Source organism: Nannobrachium achirus (genome assembly GCF_963921795.1).
Source record: "Nannobrachium achirus genome assembly, chromosome: 24".
NCBI classification, from domain to species: Eukaryota; Metazoa; Chordata; class Actinopteri; order Myctophiformes; family Myctophidae; genus Nannobrachium; species Nannobrachium achirus.
The window spans coordinates 33,909,768-33,924,050 of NC_137831.1; the positions used below are offsets into that span (position 1 = coordinate 33,909,768).

General features: G+C 47.7%; 1 protein-coding gene across 1 annotated transcript in view; it reads right to left on the reverse strand.

The window, feature by feature from the left end:
* Positions 1 to 14,283, reverse strand: part of LOC308280242 (neuropilin-2-like) — a gene marked incomplete at its 3' end in the record, with an annotated part of 147,851 nt that overhangs the window by 83,001 nt on the left and 50,567 nt on the right. Inside the window, exon 3 of the mRNA XM_080720503.1 lies at positions 4,607 to 4,788. Within this exon, the coding sequence (XP_080576629.1) occupies positions 4,607 to 4,788 (182 nt within the window). The remainder of the gene's footprint in view (positions 1 to 4,606; positions 4,789 to 14,283) is intronic.

Genomic DNA, 14,283 nt, shown 5'->3' on the forward strand with positions numbered 1-14,283 from the left:
CGCTCCCAATAGACAGGTATGTCCGTGGGTATGTGGGTGGGTGGCTGGGTGGCTGGCTGGCTGGCTGGCCGTGTCCGTAGCCTGGCAATACCTTGAGTGGCCACACACAACACACTAGTTAAAGGAGGGGCGCTGTTTTGTGCAGGCCAGGCACACTCACCACTCACTCACAGGCACAGTTTACTCACTCACTCACTCACTCACTCACATAGGGTACAGCTGCTCAAATTCACCGCTCCACTTCGAACCGAGGTTTGATTTTCTCCTCTACACCAAACCTCTTTGCCGAAAATAGCCGATCTACAAGCTCACAACACCTCGCAGCGTGAGGTGTTGTGAGCTTGTAGATCGGCTATTTTTGGCTAAAGTTCTCAGGATGTGGACACTAGGGTTCAAGTGCATGCATATAAAAAAGAGAAAAAAATGAAAAAATGTCTATCACACCTTCATTATGATTGTTCGCAGATCTACAAGAAAGCTTGTAGCAAGCTTGTAGATCTGCTATTTCTTTTAAATCGCACATTTGTGCAAATCTTTGAATATGTTTGACCCGACTCTATAAATGTCTTCTAAATCCTTCTTGTAAATCAGTGGTTCTCTAAATGTCAAGGACACCCAAAATGATATGCATTTGGCCGCGGACACCCATCTCAAAATATGTTGTTCCAGGATCCCCCCAGAAGCAAATATTTGAGTTTGCTTTTAAAAAGATATATTCAAAGACTCAAATTGTCATGATTTCTTTTTTAAAATAGATATACAGGCTTAGCACGGCACTCACGCTGTGAGCTTGTATATCTGCTATTTTTCAATAGTTAGAGCATAAAATAAACCTAGGCCTAAAGGGGTTACACAAAATCATCAATAGTAGAACATCCACAAGCTCAAAAAAGATCTGTCAACATATATCTATTTTTTAATTTGAACCCTAAAAAGTAATGTTCAGTTTTTAGGAGGTTTCGGATGATACTAATAGACGATAATACTAAAGATGTGTTTGAGAGTGTACCTCGGAAATACATTTTCCGGCGGCATATTTCAGCTATGACGGAGGCTGTGTGTGTGTGTGTGTGTGTGTGTGTGTGTGTGTGTGTGTGTGTGTGTGTGTGTGTGTGTGTGTGTGTGTGTGTGTGTGTGTGTGTGTGCGTCTACACCTGCAGACGACCTCTGGGGACATTCCATTCCGCCAGCCCCCATCAATCTCCCCCTCCCCCCCCCCGGTCTCCACCCCCGCCATAAGGCCTTTGACCTTTAAAAGCCCCTCCCACGCCATCTCCCCAAACCGCCCAACAGACCCCTCCTACATCATCATCATCATCATGTTTTTATGTTGAATTACAACAATGTAGGACAGTGGTTTTCAATCATATCAAGGTCCATTATTTATTCTGCATTCTAAAAGGGCCTGTTCCATTCCTTTATTCTGATTGTCTGGTTTCCCTTTAATTGCTGTGGTATATGAGACTATAATCCACACCTTGAATCAGTTTATATCAAACCAGGGTTTCCTGCAGCACTTTACTAAAATCTGTAGCACCTGGCCAAGAGACAAGAGTCAACCTCTCCTTTTATGTTGAGGGCAAAAATAAGAATTAGTCTAAAATAAGGGAATTCATTTAGTTGTGTTTTCCGTCATCATGGGCACATTCATGTGTTTTTTTATGGCAAAAATAAGAATTAATATTAAAAATTAAGTGAATTAATTACTCGAATTAATTAATTATCAAAAATGAGATCCCCCCCTGGTCAAGACTTTTTCGTGCAGGAAACTCTGCAAACCCAGGTGCGTTATTTCTTTCCACCTGTATTTTATAACGGCTGAGAGGGTTGGAGACACTCGGCTTCGCCTCGTGTCTCACCACGCCTCTCAGCCGTTATAAAATACCAGGTAACCACATGCCTCTTGTGGCTTATTGCTTCATTTGTCGCATAAGGTTTTGTCCACAATTCTATGCTGCATTGATGTGGTACCACAGGAGAGATGACAGGCAAACGTTGATCAAAATAATAAGTAATAGTATAATACGCCTTTCCACCACCTGTATATTAACTACAAATTAATTTATATTCATTATTCTGAAATGTTCAGATTCTGCACAATGAGTTATATGTGTGATTTAAGTATATCTTGATACCAATACTTTGGCACTTGAACCAACATCTGAATGCAAGAAACTTTTACTTAAGTAAAAGATCTGAGTACTGATGATGACGATGACATCGCCTCCTATTAAAACGAGCATTCCCAGGATTCTTCGGCGGCAATGAAAGGCCACTAAAACACAATCTTTCTCCCCACCCACCGAGCCACCGGTTCCAGTAAAACTTGTGTTTATAAGCGCGAGGGCGGCGCGGCCCCCCTCTGTTGATGTTAATCGCTCCGAGCGTGTCGCCTGAGCGCGCGTGCACGCGCCATACGCAAAGGCGGGGTGAGAGATCACAAGTCACAGGTCGTTAGCCGAAGGGGCCCGACCAAGAAGAGGAAGATTCACACACACATGCACACACACACACACTACACGCACACACACAAAAACAAAGATGGAAGTTGAACTGTTTCAAGTTCAGTGACACTAAGTCGAGAATGAGTGTCTGAGACAGCGGGTCACCCTGTTGGGTGAACTGCGGTTTACAAGTCAATATTTGACAGTTCAAACGGCCAATGAGGTCGACTATATTATCGTCGCTGTTAGGGTGGGAAACGTGCAAGTCCAACACTGTTAGTTAAGGAAATGGGAGGGGAAAAAAGAAACTGCATCCAAAGCCCACAGTGTGAGTGCCGCGCTGCGAGCTTGTAGATCTGCTATTTCTTTGAATATTTAAAATCCTACGTTTTTCTTTTAAACCTATGTTTCTATGGCAATGGTGCTCAAACCTTTTTATGTGAAGGACCCCCAAAATGATATGTATTTGGCCACGGACCCCCATCTAGGGACCCCCCAGAAGCAAAATTTTAGTTACAAATGTTCGCTTAAAAAATACATATAATCAAAGCTTTGCACATATTTTCACGACTTTTCAAAAATAGCAGATCTACAAGCTCGGCTCGGAGCACGGCACTCTGTGCCGCGCTGTGAGCTTGTATATCTGCTATTTTTCAATAGCTAAAGTATAAAATAATTAAGGCCCCTCCAACTTGGGCCCTAGTAACTCAGTCCCACTTTTCCCTCCCTTGTGACGCCCCTGGGCCAGTATGAAGGTTACCGTCACACTTCTATTATGTGAGAGTGAGCTGTGCGTTTAGCGGTGAGCATTCTGAGCGTGAAGCTAAAGCTACAATATGTTTTTATCTGTCTCCTGATGGAGACAGGACCGCGCTCCCTCTCCACGACTCTGTTCTCCTCTCCAAAAGGTACAATAGCAACTCAAAACTCATTCAGTCGCCTGGCAGTGCATTTACAGTACACAGCGTATTCATCGCGTTTATCCAAAGCAAGGCACTTCACTTCACCCATTCAGCATTCACACATTAACACACCGACGGCGGAGGAAACCATGCAGGCCACCAAACCCGCTCTACCACCCACGCAAGGGACACCAGAACCCAAATTCCGCTTGTCCATTCACAAACAACCCCATTTCACTTCAGTAAGGGTGGGGGGTCGCGTGTGTGTAGAAGAGCAGTAGTTCTCAAAGTGGGGTCCTTGTAGCCTCGCGTTGCTCATACTAATTCCTCACTGCGTGTCGGATATTAGTCTGGACTCACAAACAGAATTTTCATTTCCAAGGGGTGGGTTAAAAAAATGGCTCTGGACACGATTGGTTAGACCAGACCCTGATTGGTCCCCCAACCAGACCCTGATTGGTCCCCCAATGCTTTGGGGGACAGAAATGGATTCACAATTGAGCAAGTTTTTTTGCCCAGGCGGATTAGTCTGGTTCCAGGCTAGGGTCCTTGCACACCCAGTGGTCCTTGTAGATTTTCGAAACATTTAGAAAAATCTTGAAAGATTGTGAATCCCTGATCCGCTCTTTTTTTTGTATATCAAGGGTTGGGTCTCTGGGTTTTGTCGGGTCCTCGATAGACCCGTCAAGATCTCTATAGCAGGGTTCTTCAGCAGGGGGTCCGGGACCCCTAGGGGGTCCTCCAGAGTTACTACAGGGGGTCCTCCAAATCTTTGTGTCATAGACATCTTTTTCTCCTTTTTTATATGCATGCACTTGAACCCTAGTGTCTATATCCTGAGAACGTTAGCCAAAAATAGCAGATCTACAAGCTCACAACGCCTCGCGCTGCGAGGCGTTGTGAGCTTTTTTCGGCAAAGAGCGTTGGTGTAGAGAGGAAAAAGAGCTGACTAAGTACGGAGTGAAAGGTCAAGTTTTATAAGTATTGATGGCTCAAGTGGTTAAATATCTGAAAACACAAATTGACATGAATTCAAAACACACTGACGATTGTGCTGTCAAATGATGAAACTATATGGAATCTATGAACAGATTGTGTGAATCTATGAACAGATTGTGGGGGTCCCTGCTTCATCTCTCTCTCAACTGAGGGGTCCTTGGCCTGAAAACGTTGAAGACCCCTGCTCTATGGGATGGGGACTGGAGTTTTGTACGAAATCCCAAACACCCGACACCGCCATGCATCCACACACACACTCACCCGTCTTGAAGATCTCATAGCGCAGGGAGAAGCCCGCCCCCTGGTGGGCGTAGTCCGAGACGAAGCGGATCTGGAGGGAGGGGCCAGAGGAGATGATGGGCGCCGGGGCGATGTTGCTGCAGTGGCGGCCCAGGACGCCCGCCGACTCCGAGGTGCCGTCGCGGATCTCGACGAAGTCGTACCTGAAACACACACACAGATAATTAGCATCGCTTGTAGGGTTTTATTTCAAACGCAATAGGGCATAAAAGGGATTTGTTCCCCTGGCATCACAGGGATCCCCATATCTCCATATATGGGCATAAAAGGGATTTGTTCCCCTGGCATCACAGGGATCCCCATATCTCCATATATGGGCATAAAAGGGATTTGTTCCCCTGGCATCACAGGGATCCCCATATCTCCATATATGGGCATAAAAGGGATTTGTTCCCCTGGCATCACAGGGATCCCCATATCTCCATATATGGGCATAAAAGGGATTTGTTCCCCTGGCATCACAGGGATCCCCATATCTCCATATATGGGCATAAAAGGGATTTGTTCCCCTGGCATCACAGGGATCCCCATATCTCCATATATGGGCATGAAAGGGATTTGTTCCCCTGGCATCACAGGGATCCCCATATCTCCATATATGGGCATGAAAGGGATTTGTTCCCCTGGCATCACAGGGATCTCCATATCTCCATATCTCCATATATGGGCATAAAAGGGAGAAATGTGTACACGTCTTAACGTCCAGACAGACGGAGACAGACAAGCTGTGACGTTTCTCATAGTAAACTGCGACCATCGGTCGCAATAATCATGTATTTGTTTAATTTGAGGTCTCTGTCTGTGCTTGTCTTGTTAGAAGAAAAAACGTGTTTAGTAGGCCTACCACCGAAAAGTCATAAGAGGACTACCTATGAATACTAAGCTTATTGTACAGCTTGCTGACAATGGAATGCAAAGTTAACTAGGTCTGCGTGAGTGAAATGCATATAAACCCCTATGTATGCGATGTTAGTTGGAACTTTCCCCAGACCGGCCGGACAATAAACTGAACCCGGAGAAGGTCTTCTTGACTCCTGTCTATTTCTTGTATCAGTGCCATACCATTAAGTAATCATAAATTCAAGCATGGTGGCTATTTAAAGAATTATAAGCTGCATGCGGGTGTTTCTGAAAATAGTGGGTGTGCAAGCTCACAACGCGGCACAAAAAAAGTATGACTCAGGCTGTTACCGACAACGCTGGGGCGGTCTCGCGTTGCCATGCTAACGTTAGCTAAACCCTCGCTAGCTGCTAAATCCGTCAAAAGAAAAACACGGCATTGGGTGGAGTAAACTGAGAAATATGTACACTAAACACAAACAGACGGACAGACAAAAAGAGAGACAGAGAGGAGAGAGACAAGAAGAGAGACGCATAGGGATGAGAGGGGAGGTAGAGAGAGAGAGAGAATGTTACGAGGGCTAGGCTAATAAAAAGCAAGACAGGTCCGGCGCTATTTATCAGCCCGGGGAGGGGGGTGGGGTTCGCACGCGGGGGCCTAGCTATAGCGTACAAGGTGTCCGTGGCACGGTCACAAATAAATATATCTCCCACATAACTTGGCTTTGTTTCAAAAGCACCGACCAAAGTGTTTCCACCTTGCAACCCCCACCTCCGAAAACCCCCCCGTTTGACACGTCCAATAAACTGTATATCGAACTGTCAGGGATTCAGCCTTGCCCCCGGTTTGCAGCGCAGGACAAGAATCTAATATCCGTCGGTAAGATCCAATCTCCAAAGCCACCGGGCTTTGATCTATGAGGGGGGAGAGTGAGAGAGCGAGAGAGAGAGAGTATCGTCACTGTCGGGCAGAAACCTCGCATCTCCAAGTTTCAAATGTGTCAATTCTTTCGCAAAGCAAAGCCCTGCTTCATCATACGAGGCCGTCGCACAAAAGTAGTGAAAACAGCTGATCTACAAGCACACAACGCCTCGCACCGCGAGGCGGTGTGTGCTTGTAGATCGGCTGTTTTCACTAGTTTAAGTCATTTTAAAAATGATAAATACAAAACAAACGGTTTTGGACATACAAGGTTTCCACCCCGACAACCACGGTATACCACAACGAGCTGTGAGAGACAAACAACAAAGGCAGAGCATCTTGCAGGGAAGAGAAGACATGTACAAATAGACAGCTGGGGCCGGACTTATTAATAAGCTGGATCAGAAATAGACTGCGAGTGCTCATGAAAAAGTAAGGAGCGCACCCGGGGACCGCCCGGGTCCAAATCAGAAAAACATAAAACTATCAGGAGAGGGAGAGGGAGAGAGAGAGAGGGAGAGAGAGAGACAGAGACAGAGAGACAGAGAGAGAGGCACAGAGAGAGAGAGAGAGAGAGAGAGAGAGAGAGATAGGGAGGAAGGAAGGAAACGGAAGATTGAAAAATGACTCCGGGTAGCTTTGAGATGGACCCTGGATGAACTCCTCCTGACGGACATGGATACTGTGGCGTAGCGGTGGACAAAGTATTATATTGTCGGGTGAAAACCTTGTATGTCCAAGACCGTTCGTTTTGCATTCATCATTTTAAAAATTATTGAAACTAGTTAAAACAGCGGATCTACAAGCACACAACGCCTCGCGCCGCGAGGCGTTGTGTGCTCGTAGATCGGCTGTTTTCGCTACTTTTGTGCGACGGCCTTGTGTGATGAAACGGTGCTTTACTTTGCGAAAAAATATACAAATTTGAAACTTGGAGATACAAGGTTTCTGTCCGACAGTGACGATATACTCAAGTAAATACTTGAGTATTAAAAAGCACAAATTGCAAAAGTATATCTTCAGAGATGGTCAGAAACGGACGGAAATGTTCAAAAAGTATCGAAAAGAGCAGATCTACAAGCTTGCGGCGCGTCGCTGGCCAGCTCGTGTCCAGCTTACCAAGTCCAGCGAGTTAAAGTGCTTTAGTGGTTGATTAGGGGGAATCTCGCTCTTTCGACAACGCAACATTTCAACAACGGAGCATCGGAAGGATAGCGCCTCACCCCACGGAGGTTCGGGTTAGGTTGTCGAAAGGATTACGTGTAGAAACAGCGACACGCTCCTGCTAACTAGCGGGTCAATCAGTGTGTGCTTGTGCATGTGTGTGTGTGTGTGTGTGTGTGTGTGTGTGCGTGCGCGTGTGTGCACGCACTGACCTTAACTATACAGAATTAATTGGCCATATCTATCACTCCGTACGTATTGTCTCACGTATAAACACACACGCTCACACTCACGTGTGTGTGTGTGTGTGTGTGTGTGTGTGTGTGTGTGTGTGTGTGTGTGTGTGTGTGTGTGTGTGTGTGTGTGTGTGTGTGCGTGCACATGGGCACGCAGCACACACCACAAAAGTACAATGCCAGAGGACACGTACAACAGACTGACCGCATATCATATCAGACCCGCTTCACATTTGATCGGATTAGCAGGTTCACATGAGGTCAAAACTATGAGATCAACCATCGTGCTCTTTCGTCTTCCGTGTGTGCGCGTGAGAGTGTGTGTGAGCGCGAGTGTGTTTCCCATTAAACATGAATGTTTTGCATTTAATGTATTATACATTGCAGCAATTGTTAATTGATTGTCAATATGGTGTTTGCGCACTTTAAGAGCGACTGAGGCACTCCTCTTTCTTTCTTTCTTTCTTTCTTTCTTTCTTTCTTTCTTTCTCTCCGCTTTAGGGATGGGACGATATGAACATTTCATATCACGATTATTGTGACAAAAGGAATCGCGGTTTACAATATTATCAAGATAATCAAAATCCATTTTCCATGGGGCGGAACATTTGCCAAAAAATAGCCGATCTACAAGCCTTGCGACGCGTTGTGAGCTTGTAGATCGGCTATTTTTTGGCAAAGACATTTGATAGAGAGTGAAAAAAAGACTGTATCAAGTATATATATTATAAGTACCTTTTACCAAAGGGTTTAAGTGGTACCGGATATGCAGCTCGGCAAATAAAAGGTGAATTGATCCCAGTGCATGACGGAGGACGATATCACGATAAATTAAATTTCCGCGATAAGATTATCGTGAGTGTTTTTTTATCACGATAAACGATAATATCGCGTATCGTCCCATCCCTCCTCCGCTTTGGGAAGGCATCCTCCCTAAGCACGCATGCATGCAGGCACGCGCACGCACACACACACACACACACGCACACGCAACCCATCTCAATTAGCTCATGCGACAAATCCGTCAAAAACAACAGGGTTGTTGTTTCCCTTACACTTCACGAGGCGATGACAGGCACTTCAAAAAACCATGGTCTGTTAATGGGACTTCACTGGCAGCATGATTTCACTCCCATAAACTGCTCTGGAATGAACTGAAATGACCTGAGCAAGCAACTCTGCTTTCTACCACCATGAATTGTATATTTTACAAGCTTTCAGTCAAAACTGTAACTTGAGTTTAGCTGGGTTCAAACCTGGATGGTTCGAGCGGCGCGATTACATACAAAGTCAAAGCAAAGACGAGAGGACGCGCAACCGGGGCACGGCGCGAACGATCCGAACGGGGCGGCGCGAATGGTGCGAACGTCGCCTCGTTCGCGCCGCCCCACTTGGAAAAATCCAACTGAAGCGACCTTCGCTTCACCCCCACTCCACCCATCGCGTCCTGACAACCAATCAGCGTTGATGTTGTCCGGAGACAAGGACGTGTTTTGGGTGTTTGGTTTTGGGACTCCCTCTTTTTCGGGTGTTTCGCCTTGATTTTTTACCAACGCAAACCTGAGCGACCATAGTGAAGCGATAGAACCCGACTAGAATAGAAGAAATAGCTTGAGGTTTGGACGCAGCTTAAGAGTACAAAAGTATTGGCGTCAAAATATACTTAAAGTTGTTGTTTTTTTTCGAAAGAAAGTTCGAAAAAAGTTTTCCAAAATGTAATTTAATAATATTGTCAAACAGCCGTATAGGGCTTAAAGGAGTAGTTCACCCCCAAAATGACTTTTTTTCTATTGATTAGTCATGCCATGGAGAGTAGAGTTCAATAATATAATACATAAAATGTATTCGAGTAAATTTACCCCCATTGATTCCGGATGGTGACCCGTCACCATCCGGAATGAATGGGGGTAAATTTATTGTTATCACATTTTTGTCTTAGGAATGTGACAAAAACCAAAAAAAATGATTAAAATTATGATGATTAAAAACACCTTAAATATTTTATTTCTTCTAGAAATAGCTATGTTTTCACTCAATAGGGGAAATGCCTGTCGCAAGTTGATGATGTCATAAAACCATGTGTGGTCTATCCCTATGGAATTTATGGCATGCATGTGCAAATAAAGACACACACATATTTATTTGATGCTCATATTAACCATAGGAAGTTTTACGTTTATTTTTATTTGCACATGCAAATACCAAGAAACGCTCATAAGTGACACATCACACACAAAAATGCAATACACAAAGCACAACTTAACAAAGCAGTGCCAAACAAAAGTGTACAAACAGTCAATGCTAGTCAGTGCAACACAAGTATCTCACCGCTATACTGTATAACAACACGGCAATAGTACTCAATTCAACCAACACAAGCCAATAGTGCAGGGCCAAAAATAAGTATCCATAGTCAGTGCAAATAAATCAAGAATAAAGAAAAGTTATGAATGGACGCACCGATCCTGGGCATTTGCCAGGTAAATGGACTGTTCTTCACCTCTGCAGTGAGTGTGAACCTCCTCGCTCCAAAAAAATAAAATCTGCATGCCCGAGTAGTGCACTCACTAGAATTTGACGCGGAGCCAAGATGCCTTCAAACAGGACCTTAGTGACACGTCGGTCCTTTGTCGCTCTCTCATTTTGATATTTGATATTTACTGAGATATAATCGGCCCACGCTGATAATTGTTACTGAGGGCCGGTGTCTCTAAGAATAGGCCTCTCTTGACCACTTAAAATGCACTGGGTCACCCAGGGGTCTATACTTGGTCTCCCACCCCTTTTTTTGTCTCCCCTCAATGCCAAATATCTTTGCCAGAAATAGCCGATCTCCAAGCTGATCTCGGGGTGCATGTTTGCCCATTATAACATAAGCAGAATAAGCGACGCAAGGCTTAATGTTGAGATGTGTTTACTGTCAATATTCCAGGATGACCTCCCACTTGGGTAATGACGCCCCCTGGCGATCATTCAGAGAAACTACTTCAGCTCCCGTACTAACGTAGGTAGGAAGGGCCTGTCACTCAAACCGGAGTGACCCGCCTCCAGGCTATATAAACCCCCGGAGGCGGAAGTAACATCCTCTTTTCACTCTCTGCGATATCACATTCAGATAAGTTGAAACTCAGCCTTTGTATTATTATTCTTCGCGCATTAGCCTAAAGCGGTGGCATTGGAGTCGCCCACTGGCGAGTGTTGAATTAACCCGTACTTAAGAATACTTATTCTTGTTCCGTCCTAAATCGACGGTTATTTCCTTTTATAACAAAGGATTATTACTGCTTGTTCAGGCCTCCGCCGAAGCAAGCGTGGCATAGCATTAGCCGTTAGCTTGTTAGCTCGTCTGCTATTGTTAACGTTAGCTACACTGCTTACCGCTTGTTCAGGCCCTGCCCGAATCAAGCGTGGCCTAGCCTTAGCCGTTAGCTTGTTAGCTCGTCTGCTTCTGGTTAACTCTATCTACAGTGCTTCGCCATGGATCCTCTGGCCTTCCTGCCGAGGCAATGTCCAGGCTGTCCAGGACTCATCGACGGACAGGATCTTCACCATCTCTGTGTCGGCTGCATGGGCGTTGCACACGCCTTCTCTGCACTGAGTCCTCAGGGGAGAGCAGGACCTTTCTGTGACTGCTGCGTGGCCTACGACCAAGATGTACTGATACACCGGTTCTACCTAGCCAGGGCAGGCCTCGGGGCCTGCGCTCCACCAGGTGGGTCCACTGCTCTCAACCCCACAGCCCAGTCTTTCCTTCCCCAGGCGGCCCGCACCGTTGGTCAAGGTGCGGCGCTGCCTTCCGGAGATCCGCTTGGCAATCAGCGCGCCATTCCAAGTCAAGATGGCGCCGTGCTACATGAGACACCGCCTGCCGCGCAACCGACCGCAGCTAGCTCCACTGTCACTGGAGCTGGCGGGTCTGGTGAAGTCGCCGCTAAGAAGGCGACCAAGAAGGCTAACATCCAGAAATCTCCGGTAGCCTTTTCCCCTTCGGGCGCGGTGCCCAAAAAGAAACGCTTGGATGTGACCGTCGGGGACGTCCCCCTCGACGTGAGCATCACCAAAACAGTCCAGACCTTCAGGCGAGAGTCGGACCTGAGCTCCTGTCAGAGCGAGGGTTCTGGTTCTGAATACTCTGGATACACGGCCGAGGAGGAGGAGGACTCCGTCGAGGACGAGGGTTCTCGACTCACGGTCACTGTGAAAGGTAATGCCCCTGCGGCTCCAGCACGTCAACTGGACGCCGCAGGGAGCTCCCAGGCCTCCTCAGGCACCACTGCCCCTCCACCCGCCAGTCAAGCGAGTGAAGCGGGAGCAGAGGACGTCGATTCTGCAGCAGAAATGCTGGATCATCTCACAGTCTACATGAGAGCTCTGGCCAGAGTTGGAGAGGAGTTGCCACCTCCTCTCCCCTCTGAAGAGGCCGAGGATGATGACGAAATGCCCGGGCAGGAGCCTTCGGTTCCCGCCCCGTATGTCCTCTCCAGGCTGCCGCTGGTGAAAGGTTTCACCAAGGCCCTCCATTCCTCATGGAAGACACATAAAGACCCCAGGAAGCTGCCTTTTTCTGTGTTGGATTTGGTGGGCGGTGCGGAGGCAGGCATGTCCACCTGCCCTAACCTGGACCACCTGTTGGCACAATCTTTTCTGAGTTCCGTCAGACCCCAGTACAAAGATGTAGGCACAGCTATAAACGGGCCGTTTGTTGGCCCCGTCGGCACCAACCCGCCGGGGTTCACTGTCCTGGAGGACAAGCTGCAGTCGGACAGGGCTCGTAACGCCTACCGGTCCGCTGCTCTGGCCGCTAAGGACCTGAATTTGATCCAGCTCTTGCTCGCTTCCACCAAGGACCTGGTCAAAGGTCTGCCCACGGGGGAGCACACAGCTGAACTGAACACCCTATTTGACATCATGCTGAAGGTCAATTGGCATGCGGTTAAGTGGATGGGCAGGTCCATGGACTACAACCTCCAGTCTGAGAGAGCCCGCTGGCTCGACTATGTCGACCTCGAGCCTAAGAGGGACGTGGGCGAGAAGCCTCTAGGTCCTCGCGGGGAGATGTACAAGTCTCTCATAAACATGGAGAACAGTCCCACCACCCTCATGGGTGGGGGCTTGGAGCTGCTGCAGGGTAGAGTTACCTTCTTCAAGGCGGCTAAGGACATCGTCGAGTCCACCACAGTGCCACAGGATGAACCGCAGCAAGCTAGGAGGACGTCCCGCTCCTCCCGCGCCAAGGAAAGGGGCCGCTCTGCTTCTTTTAAGAAGCACTCGTCTTCCTCCAGGGGAGCCTCTGCAGCCAGGGCGCCTGACAGGCCCCGCAGCAAGGCTGTGGTTCCCGAGCGCGCTCAGCCGCGCCGCCCGTCCAAGGATGGCAGGCAGCAGTCTTCATACCGCGGGGGCCGCGGTAGGGGACAGCGCAAATGACACTTTGAAGAGGGGAATTGTGCTGGGGCGGGGGTCCGAGGTGTCTCTCGGTCCCCCTCCCCCCAAACGAGGGCGTTTTTCGGTACCCCGTGTCGGGGAAATGAAAATGTTAATTTTGATGCCTCCTGTGTCGACAATAAACATGTTGAAAGAGCAAAGTCTGTCTCTGTCCAACTCTCTCGCACTAGCACAGACGACCCCATCGTGCATGCCTCCTGTAGTAATGATGAAGTCCTGTCAGGACTCGATAATCAATCACAGGTTTTATCAGAATCCAGTAATGTTAATGTCAAACAATTATGTGGTTCCTCAAGCGCGCGAGTGGGATATCCCTCGCGTCGACAATATGAATCCTTTATGCATGCCTCCTGTAAGAATGATGGAGTCCCGTCAGGACTCTTTAATCAGTCAGAGGTTTTATCAGCAACCAGTAATGTTAACGTCAAACAATTATATGGTTCCTCATGCGCGCGAGTGGATTTTCCCTCGCGTGAGCGATGCTATGAATTTAACCTTGAGTCAGAAATTCTGTCGGCCTACTATGAGCCCGGGTCAAGGGACAAGCATAAAGGCCTTAGAGCAGGTATTAAACGTAAAAGTTCCTCTCCTGTCAGGGGAGAATGCTTTAGTTGTGGGCGAGTCTGTTTATCAGTCGAATCGCTTTGCTCTTCCTGTCGCTCTATCGAGCGAAAACCGAACGCTTCCGGTTTCACCGGATACGGATTCGCTAGCTCCCCGCTTCCGGTCCGGCCGCAAAAGAGCTCCGCTAGTCAAGCGGTACAATCAGAAGGTGTTCCCACCTTGCGGCCTATTGAACCCCCGCGCTCCGCATCCGGGTGTTCCGGATACGGATACGCAGGTTCCCCACTTCCGGTCCCGCCGCAAAATAGCTCCGCTAGTCAAGCGGTACAACCAGAAGGTGTTTCCGCCATGCGGCCTATTGAACCCTTGCGCTCCGCATCCGGTCGTTCCGGATACGGATACGCAGGTTCCCCACTTCCGGTCCGGCCGCCAAAAAGCTCCGCCGTCACGGAAGCACAGTGGTGGGGTTT